Consider the following 24430-nt stretch of genomic DNA (forward strand, 5'->3'; position numbering starts at 1 on the left):
CCACGCACGGTCGAAGCACGGTCGACCGTGGTGTTAGCCGTGCAGATATTTTTACACGTTCAGGACAGGAGTCTGCAGTCCTGTATACGGTCAGCCGTGGAGCTGCCATAGATCCTTCTGATCACTTATTTCTTCACTTCTTCTTTCTTCGAATGTGTTTTGACGATTCTTAGGTTCTATAGAATACTTGAGGACAAGTTTTCTTTTCCTAACATTGAATGATTACATCCTCCCGATGTTTAATCGTCAATGACACGTAATATTCTATATATATATATATATATATATATATATATATATATATATATATATATATATATATATATATATATATATATATATATATATATATATTTATATTTAATCATTCACATAGTATACACAAAACACATCAATCTAGTATTTAGCATGCAATACATATTTTCTCATAAACACATAATTCTAAGGCAAGTAAGCTTCCTACACTAATCTTTTAAAATCACTTTTCAAAAATAATTTTGCATTTGTAAGAAAAACCTTTCATTAATGCAAAGTCTTTTTAAGAAGGTTATTCTCATTAGCATTTTGGTCATTGATTTTGATTGATTTTAAGATTACCCAATCCTTGACTTATCCCTACTATGGAATTGCTAGCTTGGTCCATTTTTCCCATATTCTCAATTTTCCTAATAATAGACAATGGACTTTGATTACAAGATTTGTGTTTGCTAGAGTCATGACATATATTCATTTTATGTTTATCTCTTGATGAATCATAAATGGTTATCCTTTCAAGTTTTCTTTTCAAGGTGTTATTTTCATCAATTAAAACTTTGTTAAGTTGTCTAACTTTGTGTAATTCTTTTTCCAAAAGTTTTACTTTGTCACGACTACTATCATACACAAATTTAATAGTCTTGTAATCATCTAACAATTCTTCATAATTAGAAGGATAGAATACATGTATCTCATTGCAATCCATGCTTGAGACATCATCTTCTTTGAATGGAGATTCAACCTCTTCTTCACTTTGACCATCTTGATCCAAATCATTCAAAGAACTCATGAGGCAAAAGTCTTCATTTACATTCAACCCTTTTACTTGAGAAACACCAACCTTTTCCAAATCCTTCCCAATTCCTTTACCCTTTAAACTCCTAGAGTTTAAATCTTCTTGAGAACATAGTGAATCCCAAAATTCTTTAGCACTTTCACATGAAATTATCTTTAGCCTTTCTTCACTAGGAAGAATTCCATGAAGTAGTGAAATTGCATAGAATTGTTTCAAAACATCATTGTTTTGAAATGTTGACTTCACTAGCTTTGAACTAGCTTGTGGTACAAAGTCTCCTACTTTGATTATTCTCTACAAGTAATAATCCTTGGATTTGAGATAAGACTCAAATCTTAATTTCCACACATAAATATTCATCTTATCAAAGATTGGTGCTTCTTTCACCAATTCTTCCAAGTATCCCATAGTTTGAGTTGATCCGAGAATCGTTGACTCAAGTTTTTGCACAAAACGAATTTTGACGCTTTCGCGATTGTTTATAGTTCAATGATTTGAGCAACCGCTCTGATACCAATTGTAAGTAACTAGGGGGTGAATAGTTACTTAATACGTCTTTAACACTTTTTCGATTGATCACCAAATTCGATTCAACTTTGATCAACCTACTCAACTCAAACTTGATGTGTGTAGTGTATATGTTCAAAATAATAAATGAAGTAATGTAAATAACATAGACACAAGGATTTATAGTGGTTCGGGTGGATGTTAACTAATCCACCTTAATTCACTCCCCGATTACACTAATCGGGATTTGTTGCTTCACTAAGCACTTTTCTCCGAACCCGGTGGAGATCTGATTTACAAGTCTTCACCTTCTTTGATAGACAACAAACCTAATCTTTCTATCCCTTTGAAAGATCAACTCTAACCTATATCAACTTGTCTTCACCTTGGACAAGTATTAATCTCCAAATAAGATTAATCAACTTCCTAAGTTCCTTTAAGGAAGTAGATCACTAAGCTAGCCTATGCTTCTACTAATTGAAGTTACAAGACTTATACACTTTGCAATAATGATCCTAACACAATGCTAGGACATACATTACATTAAGTAAACTCACAAGATAAATGATTTTGATTAGTAAGTTTACAACAACCCAATTCTATATCTATAAGATCATAGAATCTTCTCTTACTTGATCACATTTTGAGTAGTAATTGATGCACTTGTGATCACTGGAAATAAGCCTTTGAAATATGCAATAGGGTCAGCTTCAAATGCTCTTAAATGTTTGCCTTTTATAGTGAGATTCAAAAAGTAGCCGTTGACACACGGTTGACATCATGGTCGACCGTGGTGCGACCGTGCGTGCTCCAGTCCAAATTTGGTATCCGTTGTATAGCCGTTTGACTCAAATTTGAACACCACATTTTGGCACCTTTACTCCTTCTAGCGCCTGCAAAAGAAACCAAACATCCTATGCAAGTACTATATGCATTAAGTGTGTGAGATTTGGTCTTAATGCATGAAAGTGACTAATCATTCCAAAAGTGGCAAACCCAACATTCTTGGAGAAGTGTCTTGATTGATATTTTGGGAAATCTCGGTTTGGTAAAGACTTAGTTAGTCACTTTAATGCTCTTGGTTCAATTCTAAAGACTAGTCACTATGTTATTAACTTCCTAGTTTTAATTAATCACAAGTCATGTTCTTTTTAAGTTTAGTTAGAGATTAATTGAATAATGTCTCTATAAGATAATCATGAAGTATGTAGAGACATCAAAGTTAAGTCATAAGCAATCACCCTTAGTTACTTAGACTAGACCAAATAGACAATTGACTATACTTTCATTGTGAACCATTTTACACTTAATCTATTGGAGTAGGTTAGTCACTTGAATCCTAACTAATGAGCACATAGCAAACATATTAATCAAGTTGACAAGTTTATAAGTATTAACCATATTGACAAGTAGCAAGTAATACTCACATAGCAAGAGATAGTTATTCTAGGATCAATCATATAGATACTTGCACAACTTATAATTCAAGCACTTAATAAGTTTAATTTGCAATATAACATATTGCATGATTAATGTGTAAGTACACATTAATGTCCAACACATGCACAAGGGAAGAGCAATCTCTAGTTGGGACTTGGTGACCATCCTAAATGTATCTAAGTGTGTTTTAGGATTACAAGTCATTACTAGTTAATCTTGAGAGCATTGTTCCTCATTTAGCCTTAATTAATCACTAAGTCATTTCTAATAGCAATCATTGTTCTAGTGACATTGGCTTAAGTGTGTTGGTACTTGATGATCATACTAAAGATATATAGATAAGAATTAAGATCACAAATTGTTGATTAACACTTATGTGTTATGCCTAATCTTGATTAATTTGTCATTAAGATGTCATTATGCGTAATTAATCAAAATTAGTGTTTTTATGACCAAAACTCAATTGAGTATGGAGAAGGCATCTATTCTAAGCATGTTGAGAAAGGTTTCATGAATTATAGATGTCGAAAACTAGTCAAACTTTATGTGGTCGAAAATGGTAACAGAGAAAAATGCGGTCGCACTGCGATTGACCGTGGTGGCGACCGTGCAACTTGTTTTCACAAAACTGCGTTGCAATTCAGTTTGGGGTTTCACGATTGACTATGCGGTCGACCGTACCTCGACCGTGTGTTTAGCTGAACTTTTGATTTCATTCTTTAACCTATGTTTGACTTGGTCGTTTGCAAACCTTGCGTGTTTTATGTTAAGATGTCAGTCATCGCTTATGCATATGTATGTGTCATCATCAAAACATATTCTTTGGTTAATCATACTTAAGTTTATCGTTTAGTGCATTAACCCACATTCAACCAACAACCCCGTATCTTATCATTAGGGACGGATGTTAAGAGGGTAATTTTGTAAGTTGACAATTACAAAGGATGAGAAAGACAATTGATGAGTGACCAAGATAATCAATGGTTGTTATTGAAAGTAGAGATTGAATCCAATGGTTCTTTTTTTGACAACTAAGATTTTTTAAAAGTTGATTAGGTGAAAGTGACTTTATTATTATATATAAACAGATAGATAGATTATAACTTGTGTTTTGGTGCCCAAATTTCTTAATTTTGAATGGCCACTAGTGCTATCAGGGTTTATGGCCCACTGTAATTTATCGTGATTGAATGATATTCCCCGTCCATAATTGAATTAAAAGATACAATGGTAGTTGTGTTGAATATTTAGTTATAACCCACTAATTCAATTAAATTTCACCAAAATACACTTTTTCAAAATTTTGATACAAAATACATTTTATTCAAAAAAAATTGCAAAAATACACCATGGGAGTCCTTGTTCGAACCTAGTTCACTGATCTCTCGCCGAACAAATAAACTACGATCTCGTACAATAAGTTCGAAATCTCGTACAATAAGTTCGACCAAAGTTCGAACACATTCCTCGTAGAACCTGAGTTTGAACGATAAAGGTTAGGTTCGAACTATTGATTGTTGATGTGCAACCGGGTTGAGTGACGCGTTACTTGGATCAGGTCTGGGTTCTATGATCGGCGGTTTTGCAGGACTGTAGTACTCAGTATAATTATCTTTATATATAATAGACAAAACCCTGTAGCACTATTCATCAATAGTAATCAGGGGTATTTTCGTCATTTCACTTTTTTTTGTCTCCAACGATAAAAGAAGCAACTCTCATAAAAGAACCAACCCTTCAATGTTACCAAAAGATGTCGAAAAAAATTCTTTTATTACTATTAGAGAGATAGTTTAAACCAACGCATATGTCTAAAGTACATACATAATTGTAATTGAGTAATATTAGCTAGTCGTGTAACTTAATTAACAATATACTACTATAAAATTGAAAGATTGACTACAACATAGTTAATTATTATATTGCATAAATCATTATAATTTATATGACTAAAAGTACATAGCAAATACTCAACCATGATTGAACTCTCACTATAAGTACAACTTTAAGTACAACTTGAATCAGCGAACAATAGTTAATTACGGAGTATTATATTACATAAATCATTATATAAAATTTATATGGCTAAAAGTACATAGCAAATACTCACTAAACCATGATTGAACTATCTCACTATAAGTACAACTATAAGTACAACTTGAATCAGCGAACAATCGGATCCTTAGGACCTTCAGACATGGGACGTGGTGAGTTGACTTCGAGGTGCTAAACGACTCTGTCGATAAGAGCTCTTAAAAGTCATAAACCATATCGAATCCAAATAAAAATTATATGAAATTTTAGTTTTAAGAAAATTTTAGCTAACAAAATACTTTAAGATTAAATAACAGTTAGCAAACACATCCGTAGACCATTAGAGTAAATCGACATGATTCAGAATAATTACATTATTATGTGATGAGATTATAGAGTTGAGTTTCATAATGAATACCAATAAATAATGAGATTATAGAATTTGTTTTGGAAAATGTCGGGCAGGTATATTTTTTTTTTACGGCGAAAAATTGATTTGTATTAAATGGAAAGATCTTCATCAAAACAATGAAGATGCGATACAAATTACAAAGACGGAGACGAGCTCGGTCTAAATTGACGAAAAATGAGAAAAAACATTGAAAAAGCTAAAAACATAATAAATATGGGTTATGCTCCCAAACATATGAATGAACGCTATTGCAAAAGTTGAGGTTGGCGGCCCAAAGAAACGTCTTTAACTTGATGCTACGAATTAAAGCCGGCCTACATGTGAATCTACCATTGAAAATGAAGTCGTTTCGAGCTAACCAAATTGTCCAAATTGTGACGGGTCCGATTAACTTCCAAAATTTTGAAGCTTTGATGCCCATGCCAAAGAACCAATCAAACGAGAATTCTTCAATTGAAACCGGAAGAACCCAAGACACATTCCACCAAGAAAATAAATCCGCCCATATTTTAATTTACCATTTGCAGTGTAACAAAAGATGATTGGTAGTTTCCGTGTCCTCCAAACACCAAATACACAAATTGGATTGAGATGCCGGTATGATATGTCTTTTAATGAGCACATCTTTGACAGGAATACACTCACGAATTGCAAGCCAATGAAACAACATGACTTTTGACGGAACTTTATTACCCCAAATAACTTTTGGCCATATTGGAGTAGAAACCACGTTGGCTTGCACTAAGGTACGAATAGCGTCGGAGACCGAAAAAGACCCATTATTTGAAACTGACCACACAATTTGGTCCTCCACTAAGTCGTCGAAAATAACCTGGGACACCAAGTGCAGCAAGTTGTCGTGGCATATTGAGCAATAAAGGGACAGAGGGTGTATTAAATGAAGATTCCACTTGCTATTGTTGGGGAATAAAGGATCAAAACATCTAAACTTGTTCACAGTAGCGAATTTATCAACACAAGAAGCATATAGAGAAGGGTATACATCTTTAAGGGAACAATTATTAACCCATCTATCATGCCAAAATAAAATAGAAGCCCCATTACCTAACTTCCATTTCCAAACATTGGACCCAATGATATTAAGAAGAGAATTATCATTTTGCAAATTAATTAAATCCCTCCAAATTGGTGAAAGTTGGGACGATAATAAAGAGGAAACATTGTTAACTAATTTACCTTGGAAGGAAGATCTAAAAGATGAAGAAACAATGGACTTCCAAAGGCAAGGTTTGTTACAATTAAAACGCGCCCACCATTTGCAAAGCAATGTAAGATTTTTGATACGGAGAGGGGTGACACCCAATCCACCCAACTCTTTGGGTAAACAAACCGTGTCCCATTTTACCAAGCACGTTTTCTTTTTTAAACAATCGCCACCCCAAAGAAAGTTCCTTCGATAGCGTTCAAGTTGCAAGATGGTGGCCACCGGAGCTTTGTAAATGGCCATAAAATGAAGGGGAAGGCTAGATAAGACCGAATTGACCATAACAAGACGACCTCCAAAAGAAAGGCATCTACCTTTCCAACCGGCTAACCTCTTTTTGAATTTTTTGAAGATGGGTTCCCACATTGCACTCTTGTTGGAATTTAGACATATAGGAATACCTAAATATTCCATAGGAAAGACACCAACTTTGCAATTGAAAATAGCCGAATAAGAAATCATGTCCTCCTTAGATACATGAATGCCATAGAGAGTCGTTTTTATGGAATTCATTTGAAGCTAGAACACACCCATAATGAATTTGATGCGATTAAGTTCACTTACATTATGATGTGCAAAAATAATCGTATCATCCGCGAATTGTGAATGATTAATGACAAGATTATTAGCAAACCTACAACCCTTCAAGAAGCCCTTATTCAAATCCCTTGAAAGGAGCTTATTTAACATCTCGGCAACAATGATAAACAAAAAAGAAGACAACAGATCACCTTGTCGTAAACCGCGATGTAAGGATGCTTCACGTGAAGGAGAACCATTTAACAAAACCGAGAACTTGATATTCGAGATACAAGACTCGATCCAAGAAATAAATTTGGAACCGAACCCCATTCTTTGAAGCACCATAAGTAGAAAATCATGAGAGACACAATCGTAAGCCTTTGAAAAATCGATTTTGATCAAAATGAGGGGCTTCTTCTTTAACTTAGCCATGTGAACAACTTCATTAACAACCATGACACCATCTAAAAGTAACCTTGACGGTACAAAACCATTTTGGTTTTCGCTAATAATTAATGGGATTGCAAATTTCAATCTATTAGCGATGGTTTTTGCCAAAATTTTGTACGGAGCATTGATCAAACTAATTGGGCGCATTTGTTCAATCACTCTAGCACAATTGGTTTTAGGGATTAATACAATAAACGACGAATTGAATCCCTTCGGAAAAGAAGGATGTGCATGAAATTGATAAAACATCTCCATAATGTCGTTTTCAAGAAAAGACCATCCTTTCTTAAAAAATTGTAACGAAAGACCATCCTTTCCGGTCCCGGAGTTTTATACCCGTCGAAGCTTTTAATAACATTAAAGACTTCATTGCTAGAGAATTGGGCTTCAAGAGTAACGTTTACATGGGCCGGTACTTGGGCTAAATTTAAAGAAGCCCAATCCAAATCAATCAAATCGGTCAGTGAGGGTCTGGTTGCAAACAATGATTCGAAAAAAGACACTGTATGCTCCTTAACAACATCAGGATCATCATTCCAAACGTTATCGATTGACATACCTGCGATGTAGGAAGATTGTTGGCGAATGCGTGAAACGATATGAAAAAAGCGTGTATTTTTGTCGCCTAATCGTAACCAGTGGAACCGAGAATGCAGGCGCCTTTTTGATTCAATTCTAACCGAGAACGTTTTTTTACTTTTCTTGAGATCGACCAATTCGTGTAGTTCAGCCTCCGAAAGATCACGCGATTGAAATGACGTTTTTAACAATTTGATTTTAGCCTCGATATTCTTAAGATTGACCTCATCGTTATCTTGATGTGATGAGCTCTAAATTTTGAGGTCTGCCTTTAGTACACGCAATTTCTTTGCAACTTTAAAGGCTTCCCAACCTTCCACATTGTACTCGTTCAACAAATTGTCACAGAATCTAAGAAACCCCGGTTTTGAAATCCAAGTGTTATTAAATCGAAAGGGTTTAGGGCCCCAATTTGCTAAGACTTTTGCCCATATCAGAGGCTTGTGATCGGAACGTTCTTGGGGATCGGTTTGAAGAATAGCTTCGGGCCATAAAAGAGCCCATTTATCATTAATCAGGACGCGATCAATACGAGAAAATTTTCCTAAAGGACCCTCCCATGTAAATTCATCATTGGAAAGCACTTGGTCAATGAGATTAGCTTGGAGAATGAAATCATTAAATGAATCGATGCTATTTTGATCAATAACTTCGCGTAATCTTTCCTCGGGAGAACGTACTGAATTAAAGTAGCCTAGAAAACACAACGGGCCAGGCCACTGATTTGCCATAATCGTTAATTGAGACCAAACAAAATGCTTCTTATGTTCAAGGTGAGGAGCGTAAATGTTAACGATAAAGACGATTTGATTATTAGGAAGATACCTTAAAATGGTAGCAATCCAATGTTTACAAGACCAACTATGGATTAAAGAGAAGAAGTCGAGCCTCCAAATTGAGAGTAAACCTCCTGACCTCCCACTTGCTTCTTTTTGGATTGAGTCGAAAGCAAAGTGTTTCCATATCTCGTTGAGGGTTGGTTGAGTGACACGTTTTACCATTGTTTCTTGTATTGCTAAAAATTGCAATTGGAATCGGTTAACCAATGTACCCGCCACACATACCTCTTGAACCGTTACCGAGGCCGCGGGTGTTCCACGAGGCGAGCCTCATGGTTTTGGATTCGAAGACTCTTGTTCGACCAAATTTTGCATCATAATCCCAAAATCGGCCATCTCTTCCTTAAATGTGAGTTTCTTGCCTCCAAATTGAGAGGATGAGGTGTTGTTATGTTTCAAAACATGTTCGTTTCTAGTAACGTGATTGATTTCGTTTGAAGTGTCAAACATACCCGATAAGTTTGGTATTTGATCACTCCACTCTTGATCTTTGGATTTGTTTTTGGTCGATACTTTGGTGGGTTTGTTATGAAAAATTGGCTCGACTTTGGAGGAAACACCACATCTGGCTTTTATTTTTTCACAAGAATTTTTACAACCTTTATCGATGCACTGATTGGATTGGGGATTTTTTACTGGACTGGATGAATTAGTAATGTCAACAAAGGATGGAAGCTTATCAGTATTGGGAGATAATTCGATTGCTTTGGAAGAGGGATAGTTTTTTGGGGGATTGGGGACAAGGGTAGGATAGTCATTTAGGTTGAGGTTGAAGGGGACATGTGTCATAGGATGAGTGGGGGATGAAGGAGACTTTTCATTGGGAATCATGTTATCTGCATCAAAAGCAACACTTTGTACTTTGAAAAGATTTGTTTTGATCTCTTTTTCAGCTTTCCTACACTCTTCACCTTTTTCCTTATGTTTTTTAACCGCAATAGAAACCTTTTCCATAGAGTTGTGGATAACTCTATGACCCTTAGCTGAAAAAGGACTAAAAGGTTTTTTGGGAGATTCAAAATTCAAATTGGATTCCTCAACGTTAATCTCTCCATCCTCTAAGATGTTGACAGGTGGCTTGGCGGCCGGAACAGTGACTTCCGGTGAAGAATTTTCGTTGTTATATGCCTCAAGATCAGCCATAGTTTTTTCGTTGTATTCTTCAATAATGACATTGTCAATTGTTTCCATTATGTCATCTTCAAACACTTCTTCGATCCATAGTTTACCAAAAAACTTATTTTCGATTTTGGCATCAACATATTGCCTAATAATCCCAGGATCATCAGTTTCTATTAAGGCCCGTAAGACATCGGGTCTCTGAAGGTTCTGGGATAAGGTGTCTACATGAATCAATCTACCAAAAAAATTGGCTACTTCGATGGTACAATCGGAAGAACAGCAGTTAAATGGGACACCTCTAATAGCGATTTTGGTAATTCTTGAGAACTTATTAGCATTACCAGACATTGAAATAATGTCTAGAAATTCCAACTCGTTAGAAGAAGGGCCTCTAGTCATTCTTTTGTAACTGAATTCGTCTTTGCAACAAACAATGTATCCATAGTGACCCCATGTGGAGACAGATTCGATAACAATAGATCTCTGTTTTAGCCATTTGAAAAGCTTTAAGGCCTTGATTGGTGTTCTATCAACGATAAGGGCTGAGAGATTGAGACGTTTGGTGGTTTCAAGGTTAATGGCAAGATTAATTCCGGGTTTCGAAATTTTTGGGGGAGGAGGGTTAAACATGGTTGCGGCTGGATTGACAGTATTATGAAAATCATACCTGAGCACTATGTTGATATTCAGATCTTTTTTAGCATATCCCACTATTAGAGGACGTCCCTGGAGTAATTTACCATTCATGGATTCAACTGCATGAGTTGCTTGATCCAAGTTTTGAAGCTTGATAAACGCGAAAGATCTACCCTGTTTCCAAGATACACCTAATATTGTGCCGAAATTGAAGAAAGCATTATGAATGAGGTTAGCGTCAACGGCAGAAGCTAAATTACCCAAGAAAAGAGTTGTTTTTTTTGGGAATGATTGGTTTGAAGATTGTAATTTTGGTGAATGTTGATGAAAGAATTGGGTATTTTTGTTAAAGGTATGGAGTTTGGATAAGAAGGTTTGAAGTTCGGGTTTTTTTGTAAGAGAGAATTGGGATCCATTTTTTGTTTTTGTCGGGCAGGTATATGTCGTTAGAGTCAATTTATTTTTTAACTATAATCAATGTTGGTTTGAAATTACGCTACAAGTATTTATTACTAGTATATGATTTGTAAATCAAAGGCTATTTGAGATAGTACCGAAACAATATAAAATCGTAAAAGTATTATTATTTATCTCAAGTGCATTTAACGTAATTTTATTCTTTTGATTGTGGAACTTCTTATAATGACAGGTAATCAAGAGATTCAACGCTTAAGATTAAAAGTGTTTGATTCATTTAAGGGTTGTGGTTTTACAACTAAGTATTTTTAATAACTGGTTACATAATATTAGTTTTCTAATTGTATACAACAAGAGTTGTGGAGTCACGCTTCGTGAAATGATTTTAATTAAAAAAAATTGTGAACAAAAAAAAAAAAAAAATCCATGAGTAATAGTTGTTATGTGTGTTTACATATGCTATCTCACTCACTTTTCCCAAATAATAAAAGACATACTATGTATTCATGTATATCATCTCACACAAGTGATAAAAGGACACAAAAAATAAAATTAAAAAAAATGTGAAGTGTAAAAAAAAACTCGTGAGCAGTGCATGCGCTTTGTTGTTTGAAAACAAAATTGTGAATAATAAAAAAAAGTTGTGAATCGTACGCCCGAGCAATCAGGGAACACCATTCACTTGGGTCTTTAGCATATAGTATAATAATATAATATAATATATTATAATATACAAATATAGATATATAAATAAATAGTACTAATATAGATATATAAATAAATAGATATAGATTTCTTAGTCTATAATTAATATTAAAATCTCATAATGATGATATCATTATTAGACTAATTCCTTTATTAAGAAAAAATCAATAAGAAAAAGAAAAAAAATCTAAGCATGGAAGGTGATGTCATTGATCTAAATAATTTTTAATTAAAATTAAATATTATTGATTAATTATTATTATTAAATCTTATTAATAATTATTTTAATTATTAAAATTAAATAACTTTGAATTATTTTAATTAACTATTTTGAATTGAGTACGGAAAATATAAAAGCTAGGTAGAAAAAAACCAATTCTAAATTTATATTTTAATTTACACTTTTAAAATAAAATGACAACCAATATTATCTCTTATGATTGGGTGTGGATTGTTTAATATGCATTTTAGGTGTTTGATGAAATGTTCAGCTGACGAGTTTCTTAGTCAGACTATGTGGTTTCACTAGTCATTAAACTAAATAACTTTAACATTTACGTTCACTTAATACCTAAAACATATCATTAAACTGTTTCGTTTAAACAAACTCGTGATTACACGAGGTATGAAATATATGTTTAAAGTTTCCATAAGTTTAGGAGTCCTAGTCTACAGTCTACTTAGAGTATTAATCCTAATTGGCTTCTATTTCTTCTAATATATATATATATACTCCGAAGACGTGTAAGTCAAGGTACCACATTTCTTTTGATTAATATTAATTCCATTGATTTTCTATTGCTATAGTTTAGCATTCATATTCATTTAATAAGAGTTTTTGTTTTGTTACATGTCTATGTTGTTAATATTCTCGTCCTTATAAGTTGATATCGGAGCAAGGTTCACTTGTTACAATGACCGACAATGATTGGTTAGAGATAACGATCTCTCCAACGTGCTCAAAGGATAGACTCGATCAATGTTACCCTCGAAAACGTCAAAGAACGTCTTGCTCGGACGGAACTTAATGTCTATGAGTTGCAGTGGGATCGGGAAGGACCTAAGGATGGATATGATCTGAGAGGGTTCTTCTTAGGGCCCATTCACGAGCTCTACCCACATACGGTCAAAAAGACACCACCCCAACACTACCAACGTACCGATCACTATCAATACCCGCGAAGACCACCACACCCGCAACAACCACCACCAATACCACTACCACCACAAATTACTGACATGTATAAAAACCAATGAATCCGGTCATTTTTAAGGGCATATCGTCATCCAACGAGGAGTTACCGGAATTTTATGAAGAACGAGAAATTCACATGAGGCGACAAAACCGACATGATGATTATCGTTTGAAAGTGGATCTTTCTAATAATGTAGTAGTAGCTCAATGGTACCTGATACCTTTGAAGCTTAGACCCGTCATGTGGAATTTGATCCTAAAAGTGGAGTAGATTTCATCGCCCAATCGCGGTAAGAATTTACAACTCTTGTGGATGTGGGATGATGGTTGCTACTAGCGGAGGTATTTTCAGGCATCCAACTCTTCCGAGGTGGGTCTAGTGGGTTTCCAAAGAAAACACATATTCGGGGTGTCTCTACCAAACAATTAGCTTTTGATCCTAAAGTGGATCTTCCTCCGTTCAATGGAAACTTTAATATTGAAGAATTTTTAGATTAGATGGCCAAAGTAGAACGTTTCTTTGAGTTTTCCGAAATTCCAGAAACTAAACAAGTCAAATTGGTAGCGTATAGATTGAAAGAGGGGACCTCATCATGGTGGGAACAAGTATAAAACCAGCGCCGTCGAGGGGGGAAAACAACCAGATCGATACTGGACCAATGTAATGACCCTACTTTTTCCGTTAAGTTTTCCATTATTTTTTAACGACCGTTAGTTTTACTTTGATGTTTTACGTGTAAAAGATAACATTATGATGTTATAATTTGCATTAAATAGTAGTACTTAATTGATGACTATTTAAATATTAAAAAATTTTATTCTTCATTTTGATAATTAAATTAAACTTGACGACTGTTAGATGTTATTTATGTTTTATATTGATGAGATAACGCTTTGATGTTATAATTTATTTCTAAATATTACTATAATATGTATTTATAGACTAATACTACGATAAAAAATTTTATTATTTATTTCTGGTTTAAAATCCGATGGTCGTAAGAGACCATCAGAGATTTATTGTTTTTTATCCGTTAAACGCTAGGCTTTTATTGTTTCGTAATAGTTTATGACTTCGAAACGTCCACCTATTATTCATAATAATTATTCTTATAAGTTTTAATATTCCTTTAATTATTTAGAAGTTTCTCAATTTTAAGGTCCGAGAAATTTAATTAAACATTTTGGTTTGCATCTCGGTCGACAAAATTGAAGTTGTGCTCCATGGTAATTAGCTAGCAAATTGGAAGGCCTAAACTCCCACCCACAACCGATTGGCCCATTGCCATCTCCAAGGCCCCATTTTAGTTTATGATTATCCTATATATCTAATTGACATTGACATAGTTCAAATGAATTATCCTATTTAGACTATCTCAATCTCACACCAAGGACCTCAAACTTTATCCAACGTACGAATCGGCCTCCTCCCTAATTTTACTAAAAACCCCACACCCTCGAGAAAATACAAAACATCCTCAAACTCTACCCCCTTACCCCGACCCGACCCGAGTCGCCTCCCCGTTATTATAACTATAATACTATTATATAATATATTTCGTTCTTTCACCTTTTTTTTATTTTTTTTTTTGTTTTCACCTTTTTTCCTTTTTCCAAAAAAACCCCCAAACTTTGTTCAAAAATTAAAACCGGTCCTCCAAACAGGAGGGTAAAGTGTCAAATAACCATTTTCATAAAAAATCTTAACTAAACTCCACCCAAATATTCAACGGGTCATATCTTCTCGCTCGCAACGAGTTAAATTTTTCCGACACCATCGTTAAACTCGAAATAATTTTAGGAACACAATGTCACTAACTATATGCAAAATGGACTCTTTTTAAAAAACGCTAAATATTTGAGGTACTTTTCATATACGTTGATTTTGCGTTAAATTTTTAAAAGTCGACAATTCCATAGCGAAACGCGGAGATGCACATATATTGTTAATTTAAAATAATATTTAAATCTTTCACGGATTATACATTTTAGTTCGACTCGAGTTGCGCTTCAACGACATCATCGTTAGCCACGAAATAATTTTACAAACTAAACGCACTAAAATACATTGAAAACCGAACCCCCGGCGCGAAGCGAGCGTTTATAAACTAGTTTTAATCAAATTCAGGGCCTAAGTATTTCATTTAATAGCTTAAAAATTGTTGACATCTTTTTTCCTCTTGTAACCGTCGATCACGACACCTTGTCACCATCAACTCAGCTTGATTATAGTATGGTGTTCGTATCCATCTACTCTACGTTTCATCATTTAATAATTACATAAATTTTGATGAAACTTAATATAAAGACAACTGTTACAATTCATCGATATCGATATAATAATAATAATAAATCTAAACTTTTCTGGTTAAATTATTGTGGGAAGGATGGCTGAGTATTATATTGTTATACACATTACCCATACCCTGTTCCCCCCAAATTTCTCCAACTACCAGAGATTAGTCTTTATCTTATGTACGCAAGAACAACTATTTCACACCAAATTCATCTTCAATCAGATCACCCATGAACTACTCATCATCACTTTCATCAATGGATCGGGTCAATTTCCGGACCCAAATATTAATCCGGCATCTTTACAACCACCAAACACCTACAACCGATCTTCTTTTCACCGCCCCATGTGTCAATTACACCCCACCTGAACTCACCGAACCACCATCTGAATTCGATACAAAATCACTTCGTAAACTATTAGATGGTGACAGTATAGATGATATTGATTATGTGTTTAATTTGATGATGCAGTCTCCCCTGTTTTGCCCTAAAAACAGGGGAGGGAAAGTGTTTATTGCACCTGATTTTAATCAGTCAAAAGAACAACAAAGAGAGATGACAATGAAAAGAATTGATTATTTAAGAGAAAAAGGTGCTTTTGATGGTTGGTTTTTTAAAAAAGGGTTTGAAGGTGATTTGTGGAGATTTGCACTTGCTGAAACTGTTAGTGTTTTTGATCATTCACTTGGAATTAAACTTGGTGTTCATTTCTTTCTATGGTACATCTAAAACCCTTGTGAATTTGTTTACTTTATGTTCAATTTAATTCAATTTTGTGAAAAAGATTGAATTTTGCAAGGTTTATTTTGATGGGATTTATAAAACCTTTGTAAAGTTCTTTAATTTAGGTTGAATTTAACTTAATTATGTTTATGTTAGTGTTACTGATCATTCTTGGGATCAAGTTTGGTGTTCATATTATTTGATGTTATGTCTAAAACACATTAAAGTTCTTTAATTTCTGTAGGATATAAATTAGTTTTGTGAAAAAAGATTCAATTATAAGATTCTACATTGCTGGTTGGTTGGGTATATGTTGGCAGAATATGATAAAAGGGTAATATTCAAGATTCTATATTGTTAAGATCAACCTTAGAAAGCTAATTTAAGATGAGTTCTTAACTTGATTTTCTTTTATTTATATAGTACGTTTAAACCCCTTATATGTGCATTTGGTGTAATTTTCTATGTATAGTGAGAACTTAAGTAAATTTGTGAAAAAATATTGAGCTTTATCAAGATTTTGTGTTATTAGTACGTTGTATTTGAGTTGGTAGAATACGAAAACGGGTCAATATTTAAGATTTATCATTGTTACTTTTCTAGGTTTATATAATTATAAAATTGTCTAGCTTAGTCTTATTATTCATTAATTTGGGACTATCCTTGGTGTTCATTTCTTCTTATGTTATGCTCTTTACTTGATAGGTGGTAAGATAGGGGTCTAGTAAACTACAACCCTTTAATGTTTCTGTATTTTATGGTGAAAATAACTGGGCATTATTAAAACGTTTAAAATTTTCAGTAGCGTGTATTGTTGAATTTTTGGGTTTATGTTGGTAGAATAAAAAATCTAACTTTAGATGATTGTTTAATGTTTTTTTTATAAATTAATATGGGATTATAAAGTAAATTGATATAATGTTCACAAAGGTTTAGAATGCTTCAAGAATATTCATATTTATAAAATATAATGTTATGTAAATTGAAGTAACAAACGAATCTTTATCATTAAAGTTTAACTGCGAAAAAAAATATGGTTCATAAGTCTTGGTAGGATAGACATTAGATTAGATATGATGTTTACTTATAAAAGCTAATATCTTTAACTTCTCACTTATATGTGAAAATAATCATATTTATGGTATAATAATTTCAGGGGTGGTGCGATTCGTTTTATGGGCACACAACGCCATCATGATAAATGGTACAAGCCAACTGAGACTTATGAAGTGAAGGGTTGTTTTGCAATGACCGAATTAGGACATGGAAGTAATGTATGTAAAGGCTATCAATTTTTCTATCTATAAAAAATTATTTGTATGATGTCACATAGTGAATATTTAGTTCTTGAGTTAATTTTTAGGTCCGAGGCATCGAAACAATCACTAGATATGATGCAAGCACTCAAGAATTTATCATTAGTACTCCTTGTGAATCTGCTCAGAAATATTGGATTGGAGGTGCAGCTAATGTAAGAAGTTATTTCAATTTTTTATCCCTCGATTTGCTGATTTGTGTATAATTTTTGCTAGTACGGTGCTTATGAATTGAAATATGATATATGTTTTGTGTTTTCAGCATGCTTCACACACAGTTGTTTTCTCACAACTTGAAATTAATGGTGTGAATCAAGGAGTGCATGCTTTTATAGCCCAGATCAGAGATGAAGATGGAAATGTGTGCCCAAATGTTCGTATTGCTGATTGTGGTCACAAAATTGGGCTGAATGGTGTTGACAATGGTAGAATCTGGTATGGATTGAAATATGTAGAGTATATGTTTAATTTAATATTATAGGATAAATGTGGTAACGTTAAGTTTCGATATGTTTCAGGTTTGACAATCTACGGATTCCTAGAGAGAACTTATTGAATTCAGTTGCTGATGTGTCACCAGATGGGCAATATCTGACTGATATTAAAGACCCAGATCAGGTTATTTCTTCGAGTGGCGTCTTAGTATTTTTTTTCATGAAGATTAAGAAAAAAAAAAGATTTTGAGTTGTTAATATATGATACTTGATTTCAGAGATTTGCAGCCTTTTTGGCCCCTCTAACATCTGGTCGTGTAACAATTGCCGCCAGTGCCATGAACACAACAAAGGTACTAGCTTTTCGTTATATTTATGCGTATGGTATTTTTAAGATTGCTTATATTAATTTATTATTAACAAAAATTAAACGTGCTGCTTTATAGATTGGTTTAGCAATTGCGGTAAGGTACTCTTTGTCAAGAAGAGCGTTTTCAATTAGACCAAATGAACCTGAAGTTCTTCTACTTGATTATCCCAGTCATCAAAGGCGGCTGTTACCTCTTTTAGCAAAGACGTAAGTGACTAATATAAGTTGTCCCACTTGAACATTTGTTATGGTTGTCTCATGCATGGTTGCAAACGGTGGTTGTGGCGGCTGATGCGGCGGTTTGTTTACTAGCCCGTCCAGAATCGAAGAAAAACATTTAAAAGTCGGGCAACAGTCAAAAGTCGACTTTTTGTTTGGCGTTATTCTAGTGTAAACGAAAATCTCAAGCCCCTATAAAAATTAGCTGGAAAAACACTGACTACAAACAAAGTATCTTAGATGAATTAATAAATACACTATAATTATAATAAACATTATAAAAATTAAAAAAAATATTATTTATAAATCATTTATTTTTAAAAAATTCATGTTTAAAAAATTTATATTTAGTATATTTATATTTAAAAGTCAAAGATGGTCAACGTCCGTCTCGACCGACCCGACCTTTCATGGTCCCGACAGACTCGTCTTCGTCTCGTGTCTTTTTAAACCTTGGTTTCGTGTATCTTTCGACTCTGTTTATTTTGTTCTTGTTTGGCAGATATGCGCTGAGCTTTGCGTCTAACTATCTGAAGACGATATACGTCAAAAGAACACCCGAATCAATTAAAACCGTTCATGTTGTATCTAGTGCACTCAAAGCTGTTTTAACATGGCATTGCATGCGAACTCTTCAGGTTGCAATTTCTCATGAATATAATAAAAATTAACTAATTAAAATCATTATTATTTTAACATTGTTGTGAAAACTTATGCTTTGTTTGTGCCGTGTCAGGAATGCCGTGAAGCATGCGGCGGGCAAGGTTTGAAGACTGAAAATCATGTTGGTCATTTAAAAAGCGAATACGACGTTCAGCTCACATTTGAGGGTGACAACAATGTTTTGATGCAACAAGTAATAATTTTTATTTTTTTAGGATTTTTCTAACGAGGGTTGTCATTAAGGACAAAAAAGACTAACTTTATAATAACCGCCATGTAAAAGTCAACATTAACCACTTTGTACAACACATCAATGCATCTTAAGTTCTTAATGACAGCTCTAAGGGTTGTCGATAGAAAAAATCCTTTTTTTTATGTTGGGTTTTTTCCCGTTAGTTAGTCTATATTTGTACCTTTAAGCATTAATTTTAAATCATGATTTGTGTATGACAACTCAGATTAGTAAGGCGCTTCTTGCGGAGTTTTTGGCCGCCAAGAAAAGGAATAAACCGATTAAAGGTTTGGGACTAGAACACTTGAACAAACCAGCTCCCGTTATTCCGTCAGAACTCACAAGCTCTACCCTCAGGAGCACACAGTTTCAGGTAATTATCACAAAAAAACATTTTAATAATCTTTTATTGTTAAAAGTGTATCGAAACACATGAGAAATTTGTTCTTATGACAGACTGACATATTCTGCCTACGGGAGAGAGATTTATTGCAACATTTTGTATCAGAAGTCTCGCAACACCAAGCTCAGGGAGAAAGCAAGGAACATATATTCACAGTGGTGAGCCAACTTCCTTAAATATCGAGCTTGTTTTTATATTTTATTTTATTTATACTTTTTAGATTATTAAATGTACGAATGAATCTGTGGGCAGACATATCAAATAGCTGAGGATTTGGGCAGAGCCTTCTCGGATCGTTTGATTTTACAAACGTATCTTGATGTTGAAGCAACCGTACCAGCAGGCTCCTTAAAGGTAAGCTCTCTGCTTCGTTTTAATTACTTGTACTTGTTTTCTAGAAAGATGGTAATGTTGAAAAGTGAATGCTAAAATTCATGTAATTGTGCGTGATATACAATGTTTTTGTTAGAAAGTACTATAGTGGCAATGTAAACTTGTTTACCTACAATTCACAAATGGGTCGCTTATGGTTAAGCTAATTGGTTTGACTAAAAACTCAATCGAGTCAAATGAGTTCGAAGTCATATGAAGCGCTTTCGAATGTAGCGTATACGGGTTGGGTTACAAATGGACCGGGAACTAGGCCAAGGCCAAGTATACTGGTGGTGGTTGTTGTTTAGCCTCAGGTTTAAAACCTCACTAGCAACACATCACTAGCAACACATCTTGAAGTGGGCAGGGAAAAGGTTAGAAACGGTCGCCGGATAACCTGGTTAGACTACATACATATAAGTAAAAATATTTGCCTCCCGAGGGTAACTGAACAAGGAGAACCTCGTCCATTTATTCGTTTAGTTCAGCCTTATTCACCTATATTGCCACCTCTAGAAAACAAGATATATGAGGTATTATTACATGTGTAATATATAATATATGGCTATGCAAAGTTTCTTTTAATCTAAACGAACCACGTGAAAATCTAGGTCAGAATGAATCTGATTGGCCTCGATTTCATATGAAGAATAAATATAAATATAAAAAAGGTTAACATGGTTATGCATATTGTTGCAGAATGTATTAAGTCTAATGAGATCAATGTACACCACAATTGTGATGGAAGAAGATGCATCGTTTCTTCGATATGGCTACTTATCAACAGACAATGCCGCAGTCGTTAGGAAAGAGGTTCCAAAACTGTGCAGTGAATTACGACCGCATGCGCTCTCTTTAGTCAGCTCTTTTGGAATACCTGATGCTTTCTTAGCGCCAATTGCGTTCAACTGGGTCGAAGCTAATGCATGGTCTTCAGTTTAAAGACGATTCATTTCACGCTAGTCTTGCTTTACGTTTCCATATTTTCACAAATAAGGCATCATAATTATTGAAAATAAAAGTTGTGAACTCATCTAAAGTCAATATTCAATCTTTTGACAAAAGATGACAGATTTAGGAATTTTTTTTTTAAATAAGAAGATTATAATTATTATGGGTGTACACTAGTATGTTGTATAATTAAGTGTGGTTAGTATGTTGTATAATTAAGTTTGGTATTTACTTGTTCTGTTTTTGTAAGTACTATTTGTTTTTTTTTTTTTGTTTTTTTTTTTTTTTTTGGAAGTGCGAAATATTATTAACAAACACCACCACACCCTCCTAGTAAGGCACTAGGAAGGGGCAAAAAAACGATTACACTGGCTTGACAAGTCACAAGTTTCAACTAAAATTACATTTGCTTCTACTAACAATCTAATTACATTTGCCTCCTAGTACTATTTGTTTCATTACATTCAAATGATCATGTGATCAATAAGAAAGTAATTTTCCTTTTTTACATGTCATTTGACGAGATTATAGATGGGCAAAAAAACCGGATCCAGATCCGATCCGGTGACCCGATCCGGAACCGGATCCAAGCAAAACCGGACACAGCAAAAATCGGATCCGGATCCGAGATCCGATCCGGTTCCACCCGGATCCAGTTTTTCAAGAAAACCGGATTTTTTCCGGATATAAACCGGATTTTATCCGATCCGGTTTTTCAAAAAACTAGACGTTTTTTTTTTTTTTTTTTTTTTTTTTTGCAGTTTCAGCCTTTTTTTGCAGTTTTTTGAGTTTTTTTTTTTTTTTTACCATTTTAACCCCACAAAGTCCATTATAAATACATGGTAATGCCTTGGTTGAAAATGCACCAACAAACATTCTCATATTTATTTCTAAATCACTAAATATTCTCTAATCTCTAGTCTAATTATCCCATAATGGATAATTCACAAGCTTCCGCTTCCGGTTCCGCTTCCGTTGGAACATCTTCACAAGGCTACACTACGGCCGATATTGATTACAAAAAAGAAACAAAGCGAAAAGGGGACGTTTGGTCCAAATTCGAGTTGTGTGTAATGAAGGATGGTGCGGAAAAAGCTCGTTGTACACAATGTATGAAGTTCATGGGTGTTTCGGGTAATACAACGTTAAGAAAACATCTTGACAAAAGTTGTAGTGCAAGGCAAGACCCGAGACAACAAACAATGCGGGCCGATGGTTCGATTTTTGAATACGATGCCGAAGCTCTTCGGCAAGATTTGTCAAGGTTTGTCATTCAACAACCGCGATATAGCAATGTAAGTCGTTCTACCTTAAGACGTGACGCCTTTAAATTATGAAAAAAAGCTAAAACTGAAATAATTGAAGGTTTTCGAACATATAAACATAGGGTTTCTATAACTTGTGATGTTCGGGGCGCACCACATGGAACGGCAAATTCTTATTTAGCCGTTACCGCTCATTGGTTTAATCCCGATTCGTGGCTTTTAATGAAACGTGTTATCGATTTTAAAATATTTGGTTATCCACATAACGGTAATAATATAAAAAAAGCGTTACAAGACACTTTAGAAGAATATAATTTAATCGATAAAGTTTTTACAATTTCGCTAGATAATGCATCTAATAATGATGCGGCCATGAGTGAGTTAAAAATTGCACTTAGACCGATTTTAAATGGTGCATTTATTCATACACGTTGTGTTGCTCATATTATAAACTTGGTGGGAAACAAAACAAGACACATATCCAATATTAAGCATTATGGCTCGTGACTTATTTACCGTTCAAGCTTCAACCGTAGCTTCCGAATCGGCCTTTTCTTTGAGTGGTCGAATTATATCGGAAAGAAGGTCAAGACTTACCCCCCAAGCTGTGAAAGTATGTGTATGTTTGAAAGATTATTTGGATGGGGTAGATAGGATACAAGATCAAACTTCATTAGAAGGTCCGTTATATAACGACATTGAAGAATGTATAGAGTTTGAAGAAAATTTAGCGGGATTATCACCTACAACAACCGAAGAGAATTCCGACAATGAACTAAACGAAGTGGATGAAGGTGACTATGAACCGTTTGATATGGACCAAACCGAAATGAATGTATCGGGTTACCAACAAGCTTACCTTTCTCTAGTTGATGACCCCGCTTTTGAAGACTACGATCGAAGGCACCATCCTCAACGCGCTCAACAAGATAACACATTTGGGTCATTTGACGACTAAAGTATAACGGGTGATGGCCATGCCGAAGCTCGATATACTTTAGTCTTAATACATTATTGGGTGATGGCCATGCCGAAGCTCGAAATGTATTAATTATAATTGTATTGTTCGAATAAAAGTGTTTTTATTTTTATTATTGTATCGTTCGAATAAAAGTGTTATTTATATAATTGTATTGTTCGAATATTGTTATTTATATTATCTATTGTGTTAAGCAGTTGAGCATTATAACTTTTCTTTATACCGGTAAAAATATAATTCGCAAAATCGAATCCTAGTCCAAGAAAAATCCGAAAAAATCCGATCGAGATCCGAAAAAGAACCGGTTCCGGAAAAAAATCCGAAAAAAATCCGACGCCGAGAACCGGAACCGGAACCGGTTCCGAAAAATCCGGACAAAAAAATCCGGTTTTTTTTTGTCCGAATCCGGTTTTTTATCCGGTTTGTGCATCTATAGACGAGATTAAGGTTGGTATAATAATAATAATAACAATAACAGCAGCAATAACAATAATAATAATAATAATACATACATACATACATACATACATACATACTACATCATTTATTTTAATTTATTTGAAAGCTGCAGTTTGTCTACCAATTATGGCTGATCTTTAATTTATGGAAAATAATAGACACGGTTAATGACAGGGGCGGACCTATGTAGGGGCAGAGGGGGGGCGTTTGCGCTCAGTGGATTTGCAATTTTTAGTACAATTTTTTTTGGATTTTCGATTTTACCCCTGGTGGAATTTTTATTTTTTTTGCCCCAAACCCTTCATATTTTGTCCCAAAACATTCATATATTGTCTCAAAATCTTCGCATTTTGCCCAAAAATCTTCAAATTTGCTCAAAAAACTCTATATTTTGCCCAAAACCTCCATGTTTTGTTTAAAAAAAATCCCTATATTTAAAGAAAATTTTTTTGCTCCCGGTGAAAAAAAATTTCTGAGTCCGCCACTGGTTAATGATATGTTTAAAATTGATCTGTTACCATATGATAGTGTATGAGATATGAAGATGTGTCATTTTTAAAAACCTAACGAATGAACACATGTATCAAAAGAATTAGAACATTCTTTACCCCT

General features: G+C 34.2%; 2 protein-coding genes across 2 annotated transcripts; one reads left to right on the forward strand and one right to left on the reverse strand.

Annotated features, from left to right (window-relative positions):
- Nucleotides 1–8471: 8471 nt before the first annotated feature.
- LOC139864205 (uncharacterized) lies at nucleotides 8472–9221 on the reverse strand. The gene has a single exon (XM_071852789.1). The coding sequence runs from the start codon at nucleotides 9219–9221 to the stop codon at nucleotides 8472–8474; it is 750 nt and encodes a 249-aa protein (XP_071708890.1).
- Nucleotides 9222–15423: 6202 nt separating this feature from the next.
- LOC139865006 (acyl-coenzyme A oxidase 3, peroxisomal-like) lies at nucleotides 15424–21309 on the forward strand. Its single transcript, XM_071853557.1, has 13 exons — nucleotides 15424–16151; nucleotides 17312–17429; nucleotides 17519–17626; nucleotides 17734–17906; nucleotides 17990–18089; nucleotides 18184–18258; nucleotides 18352–18482; nucleotides 18997–19132; nucleotides 19231–19350; nucleotides 19616–19762; nucleotides 19846–19950; nucleotides 20045–20146; nucleotides 20864–21309. The coding sequence occupies exons 1-13, from the start codon at nucleotides 15661–15663 to the stop codon at nucleotides 21104–21106; spliced, it is 2049 nt and encodes a 682-aa protein (XP_071709658.1). The 5' UTR covers nucleotides 15424–15660; the 3' UTR covers nucleotides 21107–21309.
- Nucleotides 21310–24430: the final 3121 nt, after the last annotated feature.

Source organism: Rutidosis leptorrhynchoides, chromosome 8, assembly GCF_046630445.1.
Source record: "Rutidosis leptorrhynchoides isolate AG116_Rl617_1_P2 chromosome 8, CSIRO_AGI_Rlap_v1, whole genome shotgun sequence".
In the NCBI taxonomy this organism is placed as follows: domain Eukaryota; kingdom Viridiplantae; phylum Streptophyta; class Magnoliopsida; order Asterales; family Asteraceae; genus Rutidosis; species Rutidosis leptorrhynchoides.